This window comes from Puntigrus tetrazona, chromosome 24 (assembly GCF_018831695.1).
Source record: "Puntigrus tetrazona isolate hp1 chromosome 24, ASM1883169v1, whole genome shotgun sequence".
Lineage (NCBI taxonomy): Eukaryota > Metazoa > Chordata > Actinopteri > Cypriniformes > Cyprinidae > Puntigrus > Puntigrus tetrazona.
Window position 1 is genome coordinate 3,107,393 of NC_056722.1, and position 23,054 is coordinate 3,130,446.

Below are 23,054 nucleotides of genomic sequence, written 5' to 3' on the forward strand. Positions count from 1 at the left end.
TGTGTTCTACAGTCTAGCCTTTAAGTGATAACAAATTACAGATTAAAAAGTGCTAAAATAATTTATGGAATTTATGGAAACTCTATGTAGCGGTTAACAAAAGGAAGGTAAGTCAATTCATTTATTTAAGAAGTTAATACAGGAGATATGACACACACACAGCAGAGAAGCCAAAATACACGACACAAAGAAGATGAGTACAGAGGAAAAAAAAGAATGTCATGAAACTAAAGTATAGAAGATACACTAACTGCTACTGATTTACTGGAAGAATCTTGCCTTTATTTCATTAGCTGGCCTTTTTTATGACTTTTTCCCAACGCGTCATGTTTCAGTATTTGTAATGTTTGGTTTGGTAATGTTTCTGTTTGTGAAAAAGCTAGCGATAACGTGATCGATTCAGATTCCAATCAGAATTTTGCGTTCTATTGTGTTTTAAATGAAACGTTGCTGTGCTTTATTTTAAATATTGGGTAATATAAATCACTTTCATAGAGGTTCCTTTCACGATGTCTGCATGCGTTTACAGCCATAAGAAGCATGGTGAATTAATTTAATTAAAGTCAAATTTTAATTCGATTAGAACGTTTGTTGAGAACACTTTTATTTAGTCAGTAAATAGGCAGCGCTACTCAGTAGGTGAGATTGCATGCACGGATTCACCTGGAAACATCTGTAGTCCTCTTATTGGACGTTGTTGTAGTTCCACATGACTTTTCTAAAAAAAAAAAAAAATTTATGTAAATAAAGTATTTTTGTTTAAGTTGTAACTGACAGTGACACACAAAGATAGGCTATATGAAAAATACGTTTCTATAGCCTATATTATACAATCTAGCCTTTGCGTAGTAATGAAGTAAAAGTGAAAGAAAAGTACAGAAAGTATCACGTGATCATTTCTGGACGCTTCGTCGCTGATATAAGGAAGCTAAGGAAATATGTTTTTCAAAGAGGAAATGCTCTAAGATAAGACCTGATCGTACGGTAGGGTGAACTATAACCAAACTATGAATTCGAGTTTTAATAACTCAAAGCTGTTGTGTGTGTGTGTGTGTGTTTGTTTTCTCTTTCCATCATATTTTAGCAACACAATGTGTTTTAATGCTAAACTCTCAATTTAAGCTTTGCTATAATTTTCTAGGTTATAGTGGATTCCAGAAATACTGAAAATGGCTGAGGCTAAAGAAGTGTCAGTAACTAAGAAAGGCAAGTGGCAGTCTTCTTTAATGATATCTGTGTTTCACTGTAAATATAAGAAAATGAAGTTATTAGACGGACACACAGTTATTAGTTGTTCTTTGTTTTCTCTTCCTCAAGGGTTTTCTCTTGTTTGCCCATCTGACATCGTGTATTGTGATCCTGGAGACGATGTTGTTCTGTCGTGTCATCTTGACCCAGCTATCAGTGCTGCTTCTACGGAGATCAAGTGGAAAATTAGGGCTGATCTGGTCTATCATTATAAGAATGGAGAGGTGATAGAGAGCTGCGAGGGTCGAGTGAGTCTCTCACTGGAGGATATACACAATGGAAATGTTTCTTTAAACCTCAGAGGCGTCAGAAGATCACAGAGGGGCATCTACATTTGTGAGGTCATCCATGAAAATCAAACGGCGAAAGAATATATTTTTCTCCACATCAGATGCAAGTATTTTGAAGATTGTATTTTTTACGCTATAGTTATTGCGCGTTAAAAACTACATGGTTTTAAGGTACGCTGTACAAAATATCCGTTTTCACCTAGCTGATGATTTATTTGAAGCAAAACTTGTCTGCTCTTTGCAGAAATTTCAATGCAAAATGTTATCATGATTTACTGCTTGACACAAAAGTCCGACCTAATTTAACTGATTAATCAAATAAAGCAAATAATGATAAATACTAAATTTTTGGTAAATACCAAGTAACTTACATTAAAGTGACTATTGATGTGATGGGCGCTATTAATGCTATTTACCGTAAATGTATTTTGCTCTCCAGCTGTAGACGTTAGTCTTGTGGTTCCTAATGGTCCTGTGTTTGCTGATCCTGGAGAAGATGTTATTCTACCTGCTCGTCTCCTACCTGAAACCAGTGCTGTGTTCATGGAAATCAGATGGTTTAAAGGGAGATGGTTTATTTATGAGTACATGAACAGGCAGAGGTTAACAAATTATGACTATGATAATCGAGCGAGTCTGCCCATCCAGCAGCTGGAGACAGGAAATCTTTCTCTGACTTTGAGAAATGTTGATCAGTCAGATTCAGGAGACTATACGTGTCTAGTTTCTCATGCTGGATTAGTGAAGATAGGAGTAGTTCATTTGCAAGTGAGAGGTAAGATATTATAAAAACACAAAAAAAAACTTTAGCTGCCTAAGACAACATAACAGTGCTACTTTATGTGGTTTATATATTTTTGTGGGTTTATTATTTTTTTCAAATATGGCTTCAATTAAGTAATGATATGTTTTTTATTAATTTTAGAGCGTCAGAAAAAAAAGTGTGTTGACAAATTAGAGGAGCTGCTGGATGACCTGACAAAAATACAAGACTTGCCACATGAGTTGCGACTGAAAACAAGCGTACTTGAGAAAAGACTAAAACTGCTTCAAGAAGCACTGGATAATGAAGACGAGTATAAAAGGAGAAAGAAAGAGATGACTTATGGTAAGTCTGAAAGACAGTAGTTTTTTCCGAAAGCTTGCGCCAGATTACTATAGAATGGCTGAAGATGCTCTGGTTATTGACATAACCTTGTTTCCGAGACAAGGGAACAACTCTGAACAACTTCTCTGTTACTGAAGCCTGATTTGTTCACATTTGTGTAGATGCACAGACCAACAATGCTTTAGCCTATCTAGACTGTAAAATCTGACAAACATGGACTGCGACCACCAGCTGGCGGTCACACATATTTCACCAACTAGAGATTCAGCTGGTCCAAGCCCAAGAGAAGGCCATTCCCCTAGTGGAGTGGGCCCTCACCCTTCTGAGGCGTAAGCCAAAGCTATAGCGTCAATTTTCGGGCCGGTCTCTGCTTGGTAAAGAAAATGAAAATCTGCTTCGACTGTCTAGACAGGCCGGAGCACTCAAGATATATTCTCAGGACAGAAAGAGCTCACCACCTGCAGCCAGAAGGGTAATAACCTTGGCTCTAAACGGAGTAAGGAGCACCTTCAGAACGTATCCATGTGTAGGCTTGAGGATGACTTTACAGTCGCTAGGCCCTAACTCCAGACAGGAAGCACTGTGCTTGTAAGTGCTTGTAAGTTAACTACTCCCTCGACTGAAGCTAGTGCCAGTAGCAGAGCAGATTTCCATGACAAGAGGGCATAGCTTGTGTGGAATGTAGTGGTCACAATATACATTGTTTCCCGTCCCGTCCCAAACACATGAATAATAATGATTTTGTTTCCCATCCATGACAAACTTGAAGACCTTCTCTGATTCATTTTGTTTATTTCAGTTTTAGGTCCTACACATAGACGATTAAATAGCACTGAAGGAATCCGTCCCATCAGTAAGTCAATGCTTTAAATACACTTGGATGTGTGTGTGTGTGTGTGTTCGTTCAAGTTTTGTATATATGGTGTAGACCAGGCAGCCAATGGTCCCCACAAGATAAATGGTTTGAAGAAGAATTTACTTGACAGTGTCTTAATAAATAGTATAGCTCAAAATTAATCCAATAGATGTCAAGATCTCCAAAACAAATGTCTATGTTTATGTAGAGAATACTTTGCTACTAAAACTCATTGTTTGTCAATTAAATGTGTGTTTAATTTGAATTGTATGTAATTTACAAACTTAATTACATATTTATTTCTTTATTTTGTCTTAAGTGGGAGAAGAGACACATTTTTTGGAAGGTGAGACATTTCTTATTCACTTCTGGTACATTACACGGTGGGAAAACTATATTATACAATTTATAAAAGCCAAAAAAGTATATATACAAATACTTGCTAGCAAGTTATATGCTTGTATATCTTGAAATGTTCATTAATTGTTATTGTGAATGGAGCAAGCTGACTGTTCCAAGATGGCGGACAGAGTGGTTGAATCGGGAATCTATGCATGTTTACATTTTAGCAATTGGCTCTTTTATTTAAAATGTGGGGCTTTGTCTGATTAAATGCTGCACTTTTGCCCATTCAAAACTGTACGAGTTATACTGTGTATTTTATAATCTTTGTTGTGGTTCATGCAAGACGACAAAAGACTTTGCATGACCTGGAATCATTTGGCCAAGTTGACCGGGCAGCTATAACACCTGCAAGAATGTGGCGCTGTTGTTGATGCTAAACAGTGCAATAAACTGTATTTTTATTGCCATGTTTTCGTTTATGATTGTGCCATTCTACAGTCGAAACGATATGAATTATGTTTAAAATTGATTACCAAATCTCAATCTTTTGAGTACATATACCCATATGTATAGTTTTGGGTGAAGGTGTCTTACAGTACCGCTAAAGCTGCATTTAACGTCAAATGTCCATGTTTTGTTTCTTTGCTCGTGTGCCTGAATTGCAGTGGAAAGAGAGAGCAGTGTTCAGATCACAAGACAAGAGAGTACGGACACAGAGCAAGTGTTATCATCTCCAGATACGTCACGGGTTCTACAAAGAGAAAGCACATCAGCTAACACAGTGATGCAAACTGATCAGGAAAGGACACGAGAGAGCACTGCCGTACAACAAGAGAGATCCTCCCCGGAGGTACAATCAGCAGAAGGAAGTAGGACACGAACACCAAGGAGGCCAGAAGACACAGCACAAAGTGGACAGCAAAAGACAAATAAAAACTGCCAAATTTTGTAATTAAATTATAACAAAAAAAAGTTTTTATTAATTTATTAATTAATTTATAAATGAATGCATTATATATATATTTTCCTAAAATAGGCTTCGGCCAATTGCAATGTCCCTATTAACTAAACATATAAAATAATAATACAAATTATTGGTTTGGGTTGTCTTCATTCAATAAAGAGCTCCTTCTAGCCACAATACAAACTGGTTTCAGAGTCAGTAGATGAAACTAAACTCACGATTAGATTTCAATACAATTGCTTCTCCAGTTAGACTCAATTTTTCTGTGAGATTGCATAACAGATGAAGTGTGGTTTTCTTTGTTATATTTAGACGTGGTCAGCTGGTCTCATGATAACTGTCACAATGTTGGACTTTTCATTTCCCGTGTGCCCTACGTTCTGTTGATAGTCTTATTGTCTTTAGCTGTGTCTTGTAGGTCATTTACTTTGTGTTTAGAAGTAACAGTTTGCTTAGTGTACATCGTCCGGTCTCGTGTTTAGTTTTTACTACGTGTGGTTTAGTTAATCTGCCTGCCTGCCTGAGGTATTGAAGTTATATTCTCGTTGAGAGCTCCTTCCCTGAACCACACCGTGACAATAACTTTTGATATTATTGCACTACATGTATTATCATGTTAAGATACCATTTGGATAGCCTTTGGGAAACATACTAAATTCATCAAACATTTGAAAAAGATGCCATGAATTATTATATTTCTAGCCTATATAATATTTTTTATTTTATTTTAGTTTCTAAAGATACCCTAAAGTAGCTACAGGAAGGAGAGAGCAGTCATTTTTTGCTAATCTAGCTAAATGTAATCTAAATCTTAGTATCAAAGGCCGGATAAATTCTATGTAAAAAAAAAAACAAAAAAAACAGGCTAAGTCCATCAACAGCAGAACAATTAATATTTTTAAATAAAAATGATTATATGTAAAAAAAAAAAACTAAAGCAACAAAAAAACTTCAGCTCTTCTGGGAACGCTGTCCACAAGGTTTAGGAGTGTGTTTAAGGGGATTTTGGACCATTCTTCCAGAAGCACATTTGTGACGCTGATGCTGGAAGATACGGCCTGGCTCTAATTCATCTCAAAGGTATTGAGGTCAGGACTCTGTGCAGGCCAGTCAAGTTCATCCACACCAGACTCTGTCATCGTGTCTTTATGGACCTTGCTTTGTGCACTGGTGCACATGTTGGAAAAGAAAGGGGCCATCTCCAAACTGTTCTGTAGGGAGCATGGAATTGTCCAAAATGTCTTGGTATGCTAAAGCAAGATCCTTTCACTGGAACTAAGGGGCCAAGACCAGCTCCTGGAAAATATCCCCCCTCCACCAAACTTTACACTCGGCACAATGCAGTCAGACGCGTACCGTTCTCCTGGAAACCACCAAACCCAGACTCGTCCATCAGATCTCCAGATGGGGAACGGCGATTCGTCACTCCAGAGAACTCCACTGCTCCAGAGTCCAGTGTCGGCGTGCTTCACACCACTGCATCCGACGCTTTGCATTGCACCTGTTGATGTATGGCTTGGATGGAGCTGCTCAGCCATAGAAACCCATTCCATGAAGCTCTCTGCGCACTGTTCCTGAGCTAATCTGAAAGCAACATGAAGTTTGGAGATCTGTAGCGATTGATGATTGAAAGTTGGCCACCTCTTTACACAATGCGCCTCAACATCCGCTGACCAAGTTCACGAGGCCTACCACTTCGTGGCAATTTCACGACTGGATTTGTTGCACAGGTGGCATCCTCTCACAGTTCCACGCTGGAAGTCACTGAGCTCCTGAGAGCGACCCATTCTTTCACAAAAGTTTTGCATGACTAGTTGCTTGATTTTATACACCTGTGGCCATTAAACAAAGTGATCGAAACACCTTTCAAACACATTCAGATTATTTAGATGGGTGAGCGAATACTTTTGCCGATATACTGTATATACATACATGTTATGCAACCAGCAATTTCGTTCTCATGAAAAAGTACTAAAAGTGAAAGAAAGTAAGAAAGCAGTCAAACAGAACGGACCTGTTCCAAAAATATTTCACCTGACCTGTCTGGAAAAAAAAAACCTGTCGCTGTTAACAGACGGAAGGTAAGCAGGCTAAATGTATTTATTTATAAAGTTTCATACATGTTGTAAGATATCATTTTATTGTATATAAGATGAGTTATGACCACGCTACGCACGCGCCAGTGATTATAGCTTCTGATTATTATTATTATTATAAATCGCAGTCTTTAATCGGCGCCTGAAACTAAAACTACCGAAACGCGGACAGTGAACGTTTTTTAAAAGCGTTTTACATCACACTGGACCTCTTTCATGAACGCAACAAGCGTGGTTTATTCTTGTTTAATAGGCTATTTTCTTCATTTGCTCCCCGGATATTTAATATCACATTTTCGCGTTGCGTCGTTATAAGGATACGAGGTAGCTCCTTTCGTTTTTAATTTGTTTCTAAACCAGTGATTTCTTGCCTGGTGTCTGTTCTGCCGGTTGGGGGTCAGCAAAACGCCTAGGTTTATGCAGTTGTGTTAGTAAAAAAATGTATTATATGTATATTAACCTCCGATAATAGAACTATATTTACATCTGCCTCATCCGTGCTAAACTATTTACTTAATATTGAAGTTTGGATGTTATATTCCGTTTATATTTATTAATTTAGGTTTAGAAATTGTAAGCAGTGGTGTAATAGTATTATTAGCTTATGCTTTGTTATATGGTTTGTCAAAAAAAATCTAAGCACATATTCATATTCATCTGTTCATATTGTCAGATTTTTTATTTTTTTTTAGCTTACTGTTGATGCACCGTCAGCGTTTCAGATGCAGAAAAGTACTTAAAAATGGATGAAGTGACAAAAACAAGTCAAGGCAAGTCAAAAGAAGACTTATAGACAATGTATAACTCTAATGTTCATAGCAGAGCATTAAACTGTTTCTTTCCTTTAATGTTTTATTTATTTTTTCTCTCTTTTCAGAGTTTTCTCTAATATTCCTATCTGACGTATTGTATGTTAGTCCCGGAGATGAAGCTGTTCTGTCGTGTCATCTTAAGCCAGCGATCAGTGCTGCTTCGATGGAGATCAAGTGGTGGAGTAAGTCTGATCTGGTCTGTCATCATAAAGATGGACGGGTGACAGTAAACAGAGAATATGAGGGTCGAGTGAGTCTCTCACTGGAGGATCTACACGATGCAAACGTGTCTTTGACTCTCAGAGACGTCAGGAGTTCACAGAAGGGCCTCTATATTTGTGAGGTCATCCATGAAAGTCAGTCAATGCAAGCTAGCGTTTATCTTCATGTCAGCTGTAAGTATTCAACAAAACACTTCAATGATCCCTATTAGTCACGAGATATTCAGCACGAAGCTACTTTCCTCTACCTCAGCTTATAGAGCACCGTGAAGTGATATTTCCACATTGCTTTAAAATGCATCGAAATAATAAAGTAGAATAATACAGTTGTTTTAAAATCCTCTTTTAGCCATTGAAATAAAACTATAAGTTCAATGCACTACGTTGTTCAGGGGAAAAAAAGATGTCATGCATTGTGCCATATTTCAGCATGCTTTTTAACCTAAACTCTTACCTCATGAATCTGTTATAATGAATGTTAAAGTTATTCATGCTTATCGCAACATATCTGTTACGGTTCTCTCCCTCCAGCTGAAGACTTTAGACTAGTTACTCCTATTGGAACCGTATACGCTCGTCCCGGATCAGACGCCATCTTACCTGTCCATCTCTCTCCTGAAACCAGCGCCGTGTCCATGGACGTCAGGTGGTTTAAAGGGACAGAGCTCATTTATAGGAATAGGCAGGAGATGAGTAACTATAAGAAGCGGGTGAGCGTGTCCATCCAGGAGCTGGAGAGGGGAAACCTCGCTCTGACTTTGAGGAATTTTCAGCCATCGGATTCAGGAGACTACACATGCAAAGTCTTTCACGAGGGATGTGTGCAAACAGGAATCGTTCACCTGCAAGTGAGAGGTATAAGTTGCAGCAACTTCTCTTATAGCTCATTTCTGTAGTTTGTTTAAAACACACGACGCTCGTTTTGATATTTTGATATATAATGGCATTTGTGGCTGTGCTGTCCGGATACACTTTGCTGAGACACATTTACAAATCTTGATTTTTAATCATTTTTTCTAGAGATTCAGCGGTGTGACGATGCTGGACACAGACGCCTCCTCCATGTGCTACGACAAGTACAGAATGACGTTCTGCTAGAGAAAGCGCAACTGTTACAGGGAACCGTAAACTTGCTTCAGCAAACACTTAATGAAGGTGCAATGAGAAGTAACGCCTTTGGTAAGTCTGAGAGACCACGAAAAGAAAAAAGGCAAACGGCAATTACATCTGATTCATCTGACTATCATCTACATTTTAGGACGAGCTCATAGACATTCAAACAGTATGGACGAAGTTCCTCCTCTCTGTAAGATATCGTTTTAAATGTGTATTTTTCATCTGAAATCGTACGGTTAATAATGAAAGGACGGGTTATTGGTGTTGTTTTCGTTGTAAATTTGAAATTCATGAAAAATGTTATTTTAATATTTTTAATGACATTTCGTATAACTCATTTTTACCTTGTGATTGCGTGCAGTGGAAGATGCACGCACAGAAGCAGGCAGACGTGTGTTTGACAGAGATTTCAATATGCTCCTTAGCAACAGAATGCGATCTACAAGTGCACCAGTCAGTAAGTGTCATGAGTAGCATGCAGTTTCTGTGTCTGCTTCATCTTTATTTGCTGACTTACAGTACCGTAACAGCTGCATTTGCTTTGAGAATTTCGTTTTAATGTAATGCATGCCCTGTGTTTTCGCTTCTGTCGATATTGCAGTGACTAGACACAATTATGGTCAGAACAGAGGACAAACGAGCGAAGGGGATACCGGCGCTCATCAGGAGCTGGTTCAGCTAATTACGCAAACACATAATCTGCTAAGACATATGGCGGGAGAATCAGTCAATGTACCTAGAAGAGCTTTGACCTATAGAGAGGAGAGCCCTGGAGCGACGGTACAAAGTATTGCCACGGAGCAAGAGAGATACTCCCCAGCGGTACCGTCACAGGAACAGGAAAGAGAAAGAGCATCAGTCGTATCACTAGGAGGAGAAGCAACACGAATATCAGAGAGGTCAGAAGACGGAAGGCATAGGACTCGACAGAGACGGCAAAGTATACACAACATGTGCCAGATTATCTAAATGTTGAACACACAGTATAAATTTGTGTGGGGTGACGGTGAACATAGACTTTGAGGGTCGAGTGAGTCTCCCGTTGGAAAATCTGCTCAATGGAAACGTGTCTTTGACTCTCAGAGACGGCAGGAGTTCACAGAAGGGCCTTTATAGTTGTGAGGTCAATGAAAGTCAGTCAATACAAGACACAGGTCAGTTAGGTTTCCTCAATGAACACAGCCTTACAGAAACATTATGCAGTAATAAAGTGTGTGTGTGTGTGTGTGTGTGTGTGTGTGTGTGTGTGTGTGTGTGTTTTATCCCTGAATACACACCAACTTAAGGGAACTATAGCATTGGGAATGCCTTTCAAATTTCAATTCAGTTTCTCAGTTTGAATTTAGGAAGACATGATTGAGAATTAGAATTTGAACAAAAGGATCCTTCATAATTCAAAAATGTAACTCAATCAAAAAAACGAAATCCTGAAAAAGAATTCAGTAAATCCCTCATGTCACATTCGACTCAAACATATAAATTCAAGAGAAGCATTTCATTCAAATGAAATCATTTCCATAATAATAATAATAATTTTGCACGCGTCTGCAGTTGCTGCTGTGTCACTGCAACTGTAATGAACCTGTTTATGTTTTCCATATTTGCAGGAAGTGCACTAAAACATCAGTCATTAAAGTTTTTAGAGCTTTGTGAATTAAAAACTTTTTTATGGTCACTATTGTGTCCGGTGGGATCAAACATTGTATATGCTCAAGGCATTTATAGCTGCATTTATAAACTGCTTACTAATGCATTTTAATGTTGAAACAATGGTTTATAAAGGATGAATTGAGTATTTACTAACTCTTAACTAATCAGTGTGTAGTTATTATAAAGTGTTACCTGATTTTGTTTTGCTCAGACTACACCAGTACAACCATCATGAAGTTACTTTTCTCATAGAAAATGTTATTTTCTTGATGAATTGGGACTACTACTAAATATGTGAGATTACATGTACTGATTTAGTAAAACCATTCATAATTCAATAAAGTCAGCCCTGATCTGAAATGAAGTCTTTTTGTTTGCCGAGGTGTAACACAAGTGAACCAGATTCTGTGTGTGAAATATTTTTTTTAACATGAATTTATTTGATCTATAAACTCTTTTAACTTTGAAATATAGGCTACTTAAAATATGATTAATTACACTAACATGCACATAGTCTATTTGAAAAAGACTGCTTTATATAGGCTATTTTGCCATTTAGCCTTTACGTGGTAATAAACATTGCACAGGTTGAAAAGTAAAACTGAAAGAAAAGTACAGAGGTGCGTTTAACTTGCAGTGTGACGTCAAAGTATCGCGAGAGCGTTTGACAGCAGACGGTTCCTTACGCTCTTTATGACGGCTCTCGCGGTACTTTGACGTCACGCACATCAAAGCGCGGCTGCAGCGCCGCTTCAAACCAAACGCACCTGAACGCGCCTTAGAAAATATCACGTGGTCCGTTCAGACCCACCTGTCCTGACCTGACTGGGACGCACCTTTTGTACAGTTCACAGAAGGAAGGTAAGCAAATTTATATTTTTATAGAAATTTGATACATGCTGCAAGATACAACTTGATCATACACAGCCAATATTCTTCTGATTGTTGATCGCAGGAGTCGAGTTTCTCTTTAGGTGGACTTGGATCTGAGTCCATAAAATATTCAAAGTACATAAAAAACAGCATTGTGTTATGCTACAATATCCTACATTAGCCTGCATTGCTCCAGAAATATAGTAAGCGCAGTTCTTGCTTCTTTTTTTTTAAAGTTTGTTCTTGTACGAGTAAAGTTTACTTAATTATTTTCCTTATTTTGCTATTTTAAGTAGGCTGTGATAATAATTACTTTATCTGAAGTTTTAGAAATTACAGCAACGTTTGTAATAAAGTAGTTTATGCTTGAGCATTTTTCAATATCTTCAGGTAATGGCACCTTATTTATCCTTTTTATCCAGTGTATTTAGTTCTAATCTTAAAGTTTGAATGCAGTTGCAACGTAATTTACGGTTTGTTAAGGGAAAAAAACCACATTAATATACACATATTGTCATTGTTTGTTTTGTATTACAGTGGGTTTTCCTTCAGTGTCTCACATATGCAGAAATATAAAAAATGGCTGAAGCTAAAGAGGACTCAAGAACTAGTCGAGGCAAGTCAAAAGAAACTGCTCACTGTACATTAAACATTATTACGAAAAAGATTTTTATTCTCTCTCTTTTCAGAGCTTTCTCTTGTATTTCCATATGACACTGTATATTTTAATCCTGGAGATTATGTTGTTTTGTCATATTTTTTTAAGCAAATAGCTTTTTTGTTTTTCATTTTAGGCCCTGCTCCCAAACGTTTAAGCAGTAAAGAAGAACTTCCTCCCCTCAGTAAGATATAACTCAAGCATGTGTGTGTGCGTGTGTGTGTGTGTGTGTGTGTGTGTGAGAGAGAGAGAGCGAGAGACTTCAGTAGTAATAAGAGATTTCATTAGTTTTCAATTAAATGTCATTTAATTGTATTATGAATTGTATATACATTTGTAATCGTGTAATTATACTATTTTTAAAAACCTTTTAACAGTGCCACTGAAGATGCAGTTTAATGCGTCTCTTGGTTTGCGCTTGTGTGTCAAAATTGCAGTGTCGGGGCACGAGGATGGTCAGAACCGAAGAAGTGAAGGGAACCCCGGCACTCGGCCAGATATGCAAACAAAAAATGTGCTAGCAGACATAGCAGAAGAAGCCATCGTTGTACCTACAAGGATAAGAACACAGGGATGGGAGAACCCTGGGACGAGAAGTTTTCCCTCGGAGCAAGAGAGATCCTCCCCAGAGGAACAATCCCAGGCACGGGAAGGACGAGGACCTCAGTCTCATCACTCAACACAAACATCACAGAGACCTCAAGACAGAAGGGAAAGGAGGAACTGATAATACGAACGCAAAGAAGAAGATAAACAAGTACCCAGCTACCACAAGGAGCAAATCACTTTCATAATTTCATTCCCAGTTGATGAATAATAACAAACAGAATCCATCTGACTTTAAAGAGTATCAGAGGCAGAAGACAAAACTGTGTGATTTTAATAAACATGTCATCATGCATTGAGGCGATAGCTAGTTTTTGTTAGTTATCTTAACCATCTGAGAAATATACAAACAAAAAACAACAACCGGACATTTAACGGCCTTGTGATAAAATCTAGAAACGTTTTGCTGTTTCCGGAAGGTGGAAAATAGCTCAATTTATTTATGAATATTTGTGATCCACAATACAGTTTACATAAATACACTGTACGACCCTCATGCTTTTTAGTCATAGATAGGCTCGCAGGCATCTTTTTAATCTTTAACCTCACCATTTTATGGAAAATAAACATATTTTCCTTTTAAACGTTTGAAAAGTTTAACCACCTCTGTGTCTGTAACTTTTGCCTTGATAACATGGCTGTGAACTTGTGTTAAAAATGTACGGTACTTTCCTTTAAGTGAAATTAAAAATGGCTTTGTTTTGACTAGGACTTTATTAAAACATCAATATAGTTACAACATTGATTTTAATCTTTATAACTAATGTTATAACTTCAGTTTGTTGTTTCAGTATGCTTGTAGCAGAATATATTCAAGCACTCTCAGAAATAAAATGCACATCTTTTATGTCAAACAATGTGTCCATAACCAGAATTAAACCTTAGAGTACATTTAAATGCATTCAAACACATTTTTCCCTGTTATATCATATACCGTTTTACCTATCTTTGCTTTTCTTTAGTTTTCCGTACCTATGTTGAAGTGTATACTTCAAGTAAATTAAAAACTATTCACTTCCGTGCAATCAGAAACTCTGATACCACGCTGAAAGGTCTAACCTCTGATCCCAGAGGACACGGCGTCAGTGATTTCCAACCAGAATGTTACATTTGGACTCTTTTTCACTTTAAAAGTCCATTTTAAATGAGTCTAAGCCCACAGGATACAACAGTGTTTCTGGACCATGTTCACATGGACCTATGCCTTCCTTTTTTGCATGATAGAGCTTTAGTTGGCATCTGCAGGCGGCACGGTGGATAGTGTTTAGACAGAGGTTTCTGGAAGTATTCCTGGGCCCATTTAATAATGTCAGTGACGTTAAGTGATGAGGTGATGGTCCGAAGTCCACGAGCATTCAACAAAAGTCTTTGTCTTTGACGCATTACAGATTTGTCCAGTTTCTCTTTTGATGATGTTATGCACTGTAGATTATTATTATGGCATTGCAATTTGACACCGAGGGACATTTGTTTTTATACAATATTACACAATCTTTTTACATACTATTTCACAGCTGGCAATTAAACCCTAACCAACACCAGAATCCCCGAAAAAAGGGTTATCATGTGTGGACTGGTGATGAAGTTATTATTCCTTAATGTCACACTTTAATACGAAGTTTGCAGAAGCAAGGAAAGCGGTGAGTGGGAGTCTGCAGCCATGAAGCAGGAGAACGTAGCCTACAGGAAAGGGAGGGACAACAAAACTCAAAGATTGGCCAACCTATAAATTCAGACGGTTTGGAGGTTTCTGTACGCAGGTGGGGTGAGGTAAGGTCTCTCTGCACGGGTCGCAGGTGACTGTGGCGTCTCAGGTGTAGATTGAACACTTAGCAACGGGGAAGCGTGCGCCACCTAATACAGTTGGATTCAGTCGGATGTACTGTTTGCCCAGTTGAGTCGCACGCTGAATGTAAACTGGGTTTTGGGTAAAAGAGCAATAGAACCCCAAAGGAAGTAACATTTTAAATAAATAAAAATAAGTTTCTCTTATTTCTGTGAATTCTGACTGTTTTATAACTATTTTATTGTCTTAATTTCATTTTGGTAAAAACAGGACTACATTCATATGGAATATTTCGATTTCAGGTATTCATATCAGATTTTACGTAGGCTAATCTAGCTCTGCTGGTTAGGTTCTACTTTCTGAAAGTGAAAAAAAGCTATTTGGGTTCTTCTTTTTTTTTTTTTTTAGAGCGCTTGATTGTTGTATGTATATTTAGCCAGTAAGGGGCAGTAAGAAACCTAATATCATTTTATACATTTTGCCACATTGTATGTATCTTTTTTGTATCTTTTTTTCAAATAATCCCCAGATGTACTCAATAATGTTTCATATTTTTACTTTTTAATCCTGTTGCTTCTTGAATTACGTCTTTCTGCTTATACTACTCATAAATATGATATAGCATGCATCCTTTTAACAGTGAAACAGACCCAGTGAAAACAACGATCAAGAGTTTGTTGAAAACCAACAAGACCAACTTATATTATGCTACAGTGTTGTTATATTGCCTCGCTTCCAGTTTGTTCATGAGAAAATTTAATGAAAAGAAAAGTTGATTTTGCTGATTTTAGAGCTGATTTTATAGGAGAGAGGCTCCATGGAGAGACGAATGTGTATCTTAAAGCTTTTTTGTCCTACATGAGAACATATTTACATGCTAAACATGTTGAAATGCTTTTTATGTTGATTCACTTAAATGTAATTAATTTACCCCTCATTTAAATGCAAGTTTCATTATACGTGAATTAACATGAATAAATTCAATATGATAGTTTTAGTGTTTATTTTCAATGCCTACAAAATCTCATCTCATTGGTCCAAAAGAAAATTGCTGAAGCTGAAGTAGTTTCAGAAACTAAGCAAGGTAGTAAAATGATCTAATGATTTGACTATTTTACTTTGTTAAGTATGACAGTAATGACACAGAAATAATGTCTAGTTGCCTCTTGTTTGCCAGTTTTAATCCTAGAGATGATGTTGTTCTGCCAGCTGTCAGCGCTGCTTCGATGGAGATCAAGATCCGCTCTGTCATCATAAAGATGGACGGGTGACAGTAAACAGAGAATGTGAGTCTCTCACTGGAGGATCTACACAATGCAAACGTGTCTTTGACTCTCAGAGACGTCAGGAGTTCACAGAAGGGCCTCGATCCACGATCGTCAAAAAATACCACATCATGAGCTGTAAGTGTGCTGCAGTTTATTTCTTTTTAATGCAAGTGTATGTGTGCGCTACGTGAGGAAATATAAATGCAAGTTCTAACGTAGTTCAAGCGGTAAATCAAAAAGAACAATATATCATGGCTAGGGGTGCGATTAGAGACTATTCAGGTTTTTGATAGTGAATGTATTTTTCTATCCAGCTGATTTTTAGACTCTTTGTTTCTGCTCTCATCCTGGATCAGACATCATCTTTACCTGCTCATCTCTCACCTGAAACCAGTGCTGGGTCCACGGACATCAGATGCTCATTTATCGGTATAATAATGTGCAGGAGGTAACAAATAATGACTTTGAGATCCGGGTGAGCGTGTCCATCCAGAGGAAACCTCACTCTGACTTTGAGAAACGTTTAAGAGTCAGATTCAGGAATCTATACATGCAAAGTCTTTCACCATATTTGTCTGAAGTCAGTATTTATTAACTTGCAAGTAAATGGTAAGGCACTCTTAAAACTGCAGTATTGATTGGAAAGAGACACTTATTTGCTATTTGATGCTTTAATTTAATTACATTTTTGCTGAAAAGTACATAAAACACCTTTATTAAACATGCACAACTGTTTTTTACCCCTGTTTTTATTTGCGTGTTGCATGTGGTGTTTTAGAATCAAAGGAAATGTCCCTAACTTTATGGATTATGTCCCGAAAGAAGACAAAAATCTTTTTGACTTCCTATGCAATGTTATTTTTTACATTTAAACAAATAAATATAATGTAAAATACTATTCCATGCAATAAGATCATTTAAATGCTCATAGTATAGCTAGAATATCAAAATCGACTGCGGGCGCCTGATCCTTTCCCTATCTAGCACCCAAACTCTGGAACAATTTCCCTAACACCGTTTGGGAGGCAGACACACTCTGTTGGTTTAAATCTAGATTAAAGACACATCTTTTTAACCTAGCCTACACATAACACACTAATACGCTTCTATTAATCAGTTTCGTTAAAGGATTGTTAGGCTGCATTAATTAGATCAGCCGGAACCAAGAACACTCCTTATAAAACATGATGTACTCGTTTACTTCGTAAAAAGAACGACATCTATGCTAATATTAGTCTGGTTTCTTTCTGATTCTGTTTCTCAGTTCGTATCCAGATCAGATGGTGGATCAGCACCCAGAGATGATGTTCATCTGAGACCAGAACATCTAGATGAGCCCTGTGGACAGATCACCGGAACCAGATGCACACACACACACACACACACACACACACACACACAATCTGACATAGCTGCATTTAAAATTGAACTGGAAATTAAGTGCTGGGCGTCCGGCCAGAAGAGAACTGGCTCCAACTGAGCCTGGTCTCTCCCAAGGTTTTTTTTTCTTCATTCTGTGTGGATGTGGTTTTGGTTCCTTGTCGCTGTCGCTTCTGCCTTGCTTAGTTGGGGACACTTCATTTCTAGCGTTTATCGTCAATTTGATTACAGAGGTGAAAACAAGGAGAATTCTTCCCCTGTGCCATAGTTCTCAAATCAAATTAGATTTGAGATTATGACTTTGCATATATAGTGTATCAAGAGTTTATGTAGATCTGCATTAATTAGACTTGAGCATAGAAACATCTTTTTGATAGGAATGAAAACAAGGCTGCAAGGGACAGAAGCATATTGTAGTTTGTCAATAACTTTTGGTTGAAAGACCTTCAATACGCCATAAAAATTGCATTGTCAAGACTGTAACTCTATTTCTAATAGCGTTGTTTTAATGTTAAATTCATTTTAGCATCTAACCCGATAAACGTCTATTCTTTTTTTTTGCCTGTGAGTAATTTACATGCTGCTAAACGTGATTTTTTTATTATTATTAATCTCTTGTCCAACAGATTTGGCATTTTCCATATTTTTTTTGTAATTATTTTGCATTGGTTATATACTTTTGTGTAACGTCTGGACATAAGAGTTGCTTTCTGACAACTTCCATATGTGAGGAAGTGGATGATTTTAGAGAAGAAACTAATTTTATTACTGCTCTATTAAAAATTAATTCATAACCGGTTTTCCACTTTTTTTTTTTTTTTTTTTGCATTTCAGTTCAAAAATCCCAATCACTGCTGAATTTACTCCTACCACACACACGGGCTATAGAAACGTATTTTTAATATTTTTTTTGCACGAAGCGCCGACCGCGAGCGTCCGCGTTCCGTTCGCGCGCGCCACGTCACAATCACCTACCGAACTCGCGTGACATCTGAAAGGGGGGGGGGGGATTAAATAAAAAAAATAAATGAGCAAGGTGCAGTTCTGCCAGGAGCCGTGAGCGTGTGTGTGTGTGCGTGCGTGTGCGCGCGCGCGTCAACGTGCGTGTGTGTGTGTGTGTGGCGTCTGTCTGAAACATGAGCCGCTTGCGTTAGGCGTCGGGAGGGCGATTCAAAAACGAGGGAAATCTCGCGTCAACGCCGCCGCCGTCATCCTCATCCTCTTCATCGCCCTTCTGCTCCGCGCGGAAAAACCGGCCAGATTGAATTAGGCTGCTGAAATAATTTGTGAAGGGAAGGAAGGTGTGACACGCTCACACACACGCGCGCGCGCGCGCACGCCCCACAGAGTGTGTGTGTGTGTTGTGCTTTGCGTTAGTGTTAATGCTCTTGTTTACTACTCTCTTAATTGCCAGCCGTGGAAAACTGGAGCGCACATGTCGTGATCTGAGAAAAGCGTGGGGTTATTCTTATGGATGAACATATGATCTGAACTCAACCCGGGTCAAGTGAGTATCCCGCTTAGCACAGCGTCTGCATAACGCGCTAGATGTCTGCATATCGTCTTGTTGCATGCATTGTTCCGTTTTGGGGTTTAAATAAACTCTGTATCGTGTTTAATGGCTGGCGAACCGGGGCGAGCGTTTCTTTCGCGGCATTCAACAAGTATTGCTTTGTGCTGCTTTAATGCTGATGGCTTCTCCCACCAGCGTTCGTGCACGGTGTCAGGTGTGTGAAACGAGGGGAACGCACGCCACACACACACACACACACACACACACACACACACACACACACACGTCCACATGTTTTTTGCGCGGTCTGTCTGAGCCACTGCGCGCGTGCGGCCAGATTTCTGCGCGTTTCGAGCTGGAATATATGGTGGCTCGGGATCATTTTCACCTATCGGCCCCTGTGCGAGACAGTCACCGAGGACGACTGGTGTCATCTCTCTCCTGCAGGGATGAGTAATCGGGGAGAGAAGGAGACAGAGAGGGAGAAACAGACAACAGAGCAGTGCAAACAAAAGCATGGAAGAAGGCTGGAACGGGAGGCTTAGGGTTTATTTATATATACGCCTTAAATTATTAAAGAGCCATCCGTGGATGTTGAACTCGGTGACCAGGGATCTGGGACCATTGCCGGTGAAGCCTATCATTGAAAGATCGGATTCACGGTTAGGCGAAATCCATCTTCATGCCTCAAAGTCGCTCTGGAATAAAATCCCAGGCTGGGCTGACGGGAACACGTGTTGGATATATTAGGATGTCTGTTAGTTTTAGTAATGCTCAGCAATGTGAAAGGTTTTTAAATGTTACAATTACATTTGGCCGAGTTCAAGCAGGTGAAGCGTGACGTGGTTTGAGTATTTAAATATCATTCCTCATTTATTCCCGCTTATAAACAGGCAAAATTACGCAAAAAGGCTTCCAATTTTTTTTATAATGAGTCTCTTATACTTACTAAAAGATTTCAAATGTAACTACAACAAAAACGTAGACATTTTTTCACTAATATGAGAATGTAAAATAGGATATAAAACCAGGGGGGAAAAAAGAAAAAGCACCGAAATGTGTCTGATAATACCAAAAATAAAATAAAATATTCACTAAGGATGCATTTTTTTTTTATCACACATGCAGTTTATTAGCCTAATCAGTTTTTTTCTTTTATAAATAAACAGCTGAAATTATAAGCCTCTGTTAAGTCTGTTATACTCATAGAGTAAAATATTATTACACTTTAAAAAGCCTGTTTTCTATTGTAATAAATTGTAAAATGTAATTTATTCCCGCGATCGAAGCTGGATTTTCAGCATCATTACTCCGGTCTTCAGGGTCACGTGATCCTTCTCAAATCATTCTGATTCGCTGATTTGCTGTTCCAGAAACATTTTTTATCTTTGCCATTTATTTATTATGAAAATACGAAGCAGTGCTGCTTCATATTTTTTGAAGAGTTGAATATTTTTTTCAGGATTCTTTGAACGATAAAACGCTCAACAGAACACTTATTTGAAACATAAATACTTAAATGACTGTTTTTTTTTTATCTCACTGACCTCATTTTTTCATTTTGGTTCTTTTCTCTTTCATATCCCGTTTCATGTTCTTATATTAGCAGAAAAAACGTTCTGTTACATTGCAATTCAGTGCGTTTCTCTTTCACATCCTGTTTTTTGTTTCTATATTTGCAATCTTTTTCTCTTTTTGCTGTAGTCACGTTTTTTTTTATCTTTTTTTCTGAAGCAACGTATCCGTATACTCTCTTTCTCATTGATAGTTAAAGCTGATCGTAGTTAATCTACTGTAGATGGCGGTGAAATACACGTGACAATGCTCAAAAAAGGGCATTGATATATTGTCATATCACTCTGAACGCTGTGACCTGATGTTATTGCTAATCTTGAGGATAATAGTATATTAATGGGATTCAGAACACGTCCTGATCCGAAAAAGTCCCACAGATATAACCGTGTGCTTTTTAGCTAGGTTTTAGCATTTAATCCACTTTAAAACTTGAATATTCCTCATATCTGTTCTTTAGTTTCCGTTTTACTCTCTGTTTCTGATATTACCGTGATATTAAGATGCTCTTTGCTGTAATTGCTGTTAAACTTGAGAAGGAGCAGAGCTCTCAGAGGCAGAGGTGAGGAAGGGGTTAAGCTCGCTGTGAGATGATACACGCTCCTCATTTAGCTAACGGTGACCTCTCATATAATTCATATTTCTCGTAATCCCTAACATTTCTCAGTCTTTGGTTATGCAGGCTTGGATCTTGTTTGAAACTTACAAATAATAGGACCGGAGTTGCAGCAACCTTTTTTTAAAAAGCGTCAGATGTTTTTGTTAAATTGCATATTATTTAGGATTATTATTCCTCTCCCAATCAAGTAAAAATGTAAAAATACTGATTAAATTTTTTTGTAATTATCAAAGCATATTTAGATTTTTTAGAACTTTCATAATTACATTTATGCCTCTCTTTTATTATTCTTTCAGATACAAAACATTTACATTCACTTTTCATGATTACCAATGTATTTTTATTTTTTTTTATTATCTTGCATTACATTTTTTTGCTGCTTTGTGTTTATATAGGATTATTAATCCTCTATGAACCACGTAAAATATTTAAATTAACTTTTTATAATATCCACAACATATTTAGATTTTTTTTCCCCCTTTTCTTTCTTTTTTTATTTCACGTTTCAATAACTTTCTATAATTGCCAAAACATATTAGATATTTTTGCCTTTTATAAATGGCGTGAACGAAAATCTTTGCTGTTTACATTTTTTTTAATTTTTGATTATTTAAAAACGTAATTATGGATCATTCAGATAAAGTGTGTATTTTACTAATAATTCTTGCGTTTCAGAATAGAATTGTCTTGGTTTCTGCATCTTCTTAGAATTTCCATCATTATATTTCCCTGCATTATTTAGCTACTTTTTTAATTCGACCCTTTCCCGTCCAGATGCTTTTTCACTTTCTTAGCCCTGTATTTTCTCCTCCAGTATCTGTAATATGTCCCTCTCAGGTTTAATGTGACGCACGCGTTTCCAAAAAAGAGGAAGGCTCTGCTCTGGCAGCCAATGGCGCAGTAGCGCGCTCTTTTGTTTGGAGTATAATGGGCTGCTATTTGTGCTCACAGGTAGCTCCGAATGATAGTTTGCCCTTAAGGAAGGAAACGCTTTTCTACACAGCTGCTGAAGCAGACAATATGGAGTCTGCTTTCCACTGCAGTCTGTAGCGCTGAATGAAAATGTGAGAGGCGCGCGCACACACACACACACACACACACACACACACAATCACAGAGTCTGAGATGTGTTCACAGCTGCAGAAATAGACACAGCACCAGCGCATCACGTGACGCATCCGAGAGGATTTTTGTGATGTGAATGCGTTTCTTTTTCGGGTTTTACTGCCGAAGTATTTCGGTATCAATAAATACCCCGTGCATGCACGAGATAAGACCTCTGGCTGGAAGGAAAAAGATCCTTTTATTGCTCTCTCTCTCTCTCTCTCTCTCTCTCTCTCCGTCTGCCCGTTCATGCTATATTTCTCTCCGCATCGGTGGATCTGATGTTTTGACCTTTGAAGGAGGGAGAGAGCGAGAGGAAGACGTGGGCCGGCGTGTGTTTTTTGATGAATGTCTCGATAGAATTGTTGAAATTGTTGGCGCACAGATCAGATGCGTTTGGAGAGGGACGCGTGCGGGACAGTGTGTGTGTGTGTGTGTGTGTGTGTGTGTGTGTGTGTGTCACTGCAAAGGGGAGGCGACTGCAGCAGTCTGCATGGCTGCGCTTCCGCTCACGGCCTGACGGGGCTCCACCAGACAGAGACGTGAGAGAGCAGGAATCATGCCAACTTGTGTTTGCATTCGCTTTATAGCTTTTTCTATTTTTAATTTTTTAATGACTGTCGCTTTATTTGTCCTCCGCGTGTCCTTTTGACAGGGGATGACATCTTCAACCAGGGTGAACTGGCCTGGCTCATCTTTTGGATGGTTTTGACAAGGTTTCGGACACTTTTTTAGCTTTTTAGCAAAGACCGGCCGCTTTAAAAGGGGATAGTCCACTCAAAAAGAAATGTTCATTAATAATTTACTCACCCTGATGTCATTATGTCACACTGTATGACTTTTCTTTTCTGTGGAATTTTACAGAAAAAAAATTGGTGATCAAACAGTTTCAGTTCCATTCTATGGACAAAAAAACAATATCAATGGAATCTGAAACTCTTTGGCTACCAACATTCTTATAAATATCTT

The 23,054-nt window shown here is 38.1% G+C and overlaps 3 protein-coding genes across 8 annotated transcripts in view; all 3 read left to right on the plus strand.

Moving 5' to 3' along the window:
• The first annotated feature begins 699 nt into the window (after nt 1-699).
• LOC122329764 lies at nt 700-4,994 on the plus strand. Its single transcript, XM_043226323.1, has 8 exons — nt 700-984; nt 1,142-1,206; nt 1,318-1,641; nt 1,978-2,313; nt 2,464-2,646; nt 3,446-3,499; nt 3,822-3,848; nt 4,513-4,994. The coding sequence occupies exons 2-8, from the start codon at nt 1,170-1,172 to the stop codon at nt 4,797-4,799; spliced, it is 1,248 nt and encodes a 415-aa protein (XP_043082258.1). The 5' UTR covers nt 700-984; nt 1,142-1,169; the 3' UTR covers nt 4,800-4,994.
• A 769-nt stretch (nt 4,995-5,763) lies between these two features.
• Nucleotides 5,764-11,066, plus strand: LOC122329759. Of its 2 annotated transcripts, none has more exons than XM_043226316.1 (8): nt 5,764-6,892; nt 7,600-7,677; nt 7,785-8,114; nt 8,472-8,795; nt 8,961-9,119; nt 9,199-9,246; nt 9,418-9,513; nt 9,649-11,066. In XM_043226316.1, the coding sequence occupies exons 2-8, from the start codon at nt 7,650-7,652 to the stop codon at nt 10,023-10,025; spliced, it is 1,362 nt and encodes a 453-aa protein (XP_043082251.1). In that variant the 5' UTR covers nt 5,764-6,892; nt 7,600-7,649; the 3' UTR covers nt 10,026-11,066. The 2 variants fall into 2 exon arrangements, with proteins under 2 accessions (XP_043082251.1, XP_043082252.1); XM_043226317.1 differs by having other exon boundaries at nt 5,767-6,892; nt 9,658-11,066.
• A 7,246-nt stretch (nt 11,067-18,312) lies between these two features.
• The window catches only part of kcnc3b (potassium voltage-gated channel, Shaw-related subfamily, member 3b), a 61,389-nt gene continuing 56,647 nt past the window's right edge, over nt 18,313-23,054 (plus strand). Inside the window, exons 1-2 of one of the 5 annotated variants that reach the window (XM_043226298.1) lie at nt 18,313-18,578; nt 18,692-18,784. The gene's annotated coding sequence lies outside the window, so the exon portion shown is untranslated. Of the gene's footprint in view, nt 18,785-23,054 lie in introns of all 5 variants that reach the window. The other 4 variants (XM_043226297.1, XM_043226299.1, XM_043226300.1 and 1 more) reach the window with 4 other exon arrangements.

Excerpts from the sequence above, each read along its gene's own strand:
- LOC122329764 (XM_043226323.1), top strand. The coding sequence starts at position 1,170 with ATGGCTGAGGCTAAAGAAGTGTCAGTAACTAAGAAAG. Across the intron at positions 3,500-3,821 it reads TGAAGGAATCCGTCCCATCA|TGGGAGAAGAGACACATTTT; the intron begins GTAAGTCAATGC and ends TTTTGTCTTAAG. Across the intron at positions 3,849-4,512 it reads AGAGACACATTTTTTGGAAG|TGGAAAGAGAGAGCAGTGTT; the intron begins GTGAGACATTTC and ends CCTGAATTGCAG.
- LOC122329759 (XM_043226316.1), top strand. The coding sequence starts at position 7,650 with ATGGATGAAGTGACAAAAACAAGTCAAG. Across the intron at positions 7,678-7,784 it reads AGTGACAAAAACAAGTCAAG|AGTTTTCTCTAATATTCCTA; the intron begins GCAAGTCAAAAG and ends CTCTCTTTTCAG. Across the intron at positions 8,115-8,471 it reads CGTTTATCTTCATGTCAGCT|CTGAAGACTTTAGACTAGTT; the intron begins GTAAGTATTCAA and ends CTCTCCCTCCAG.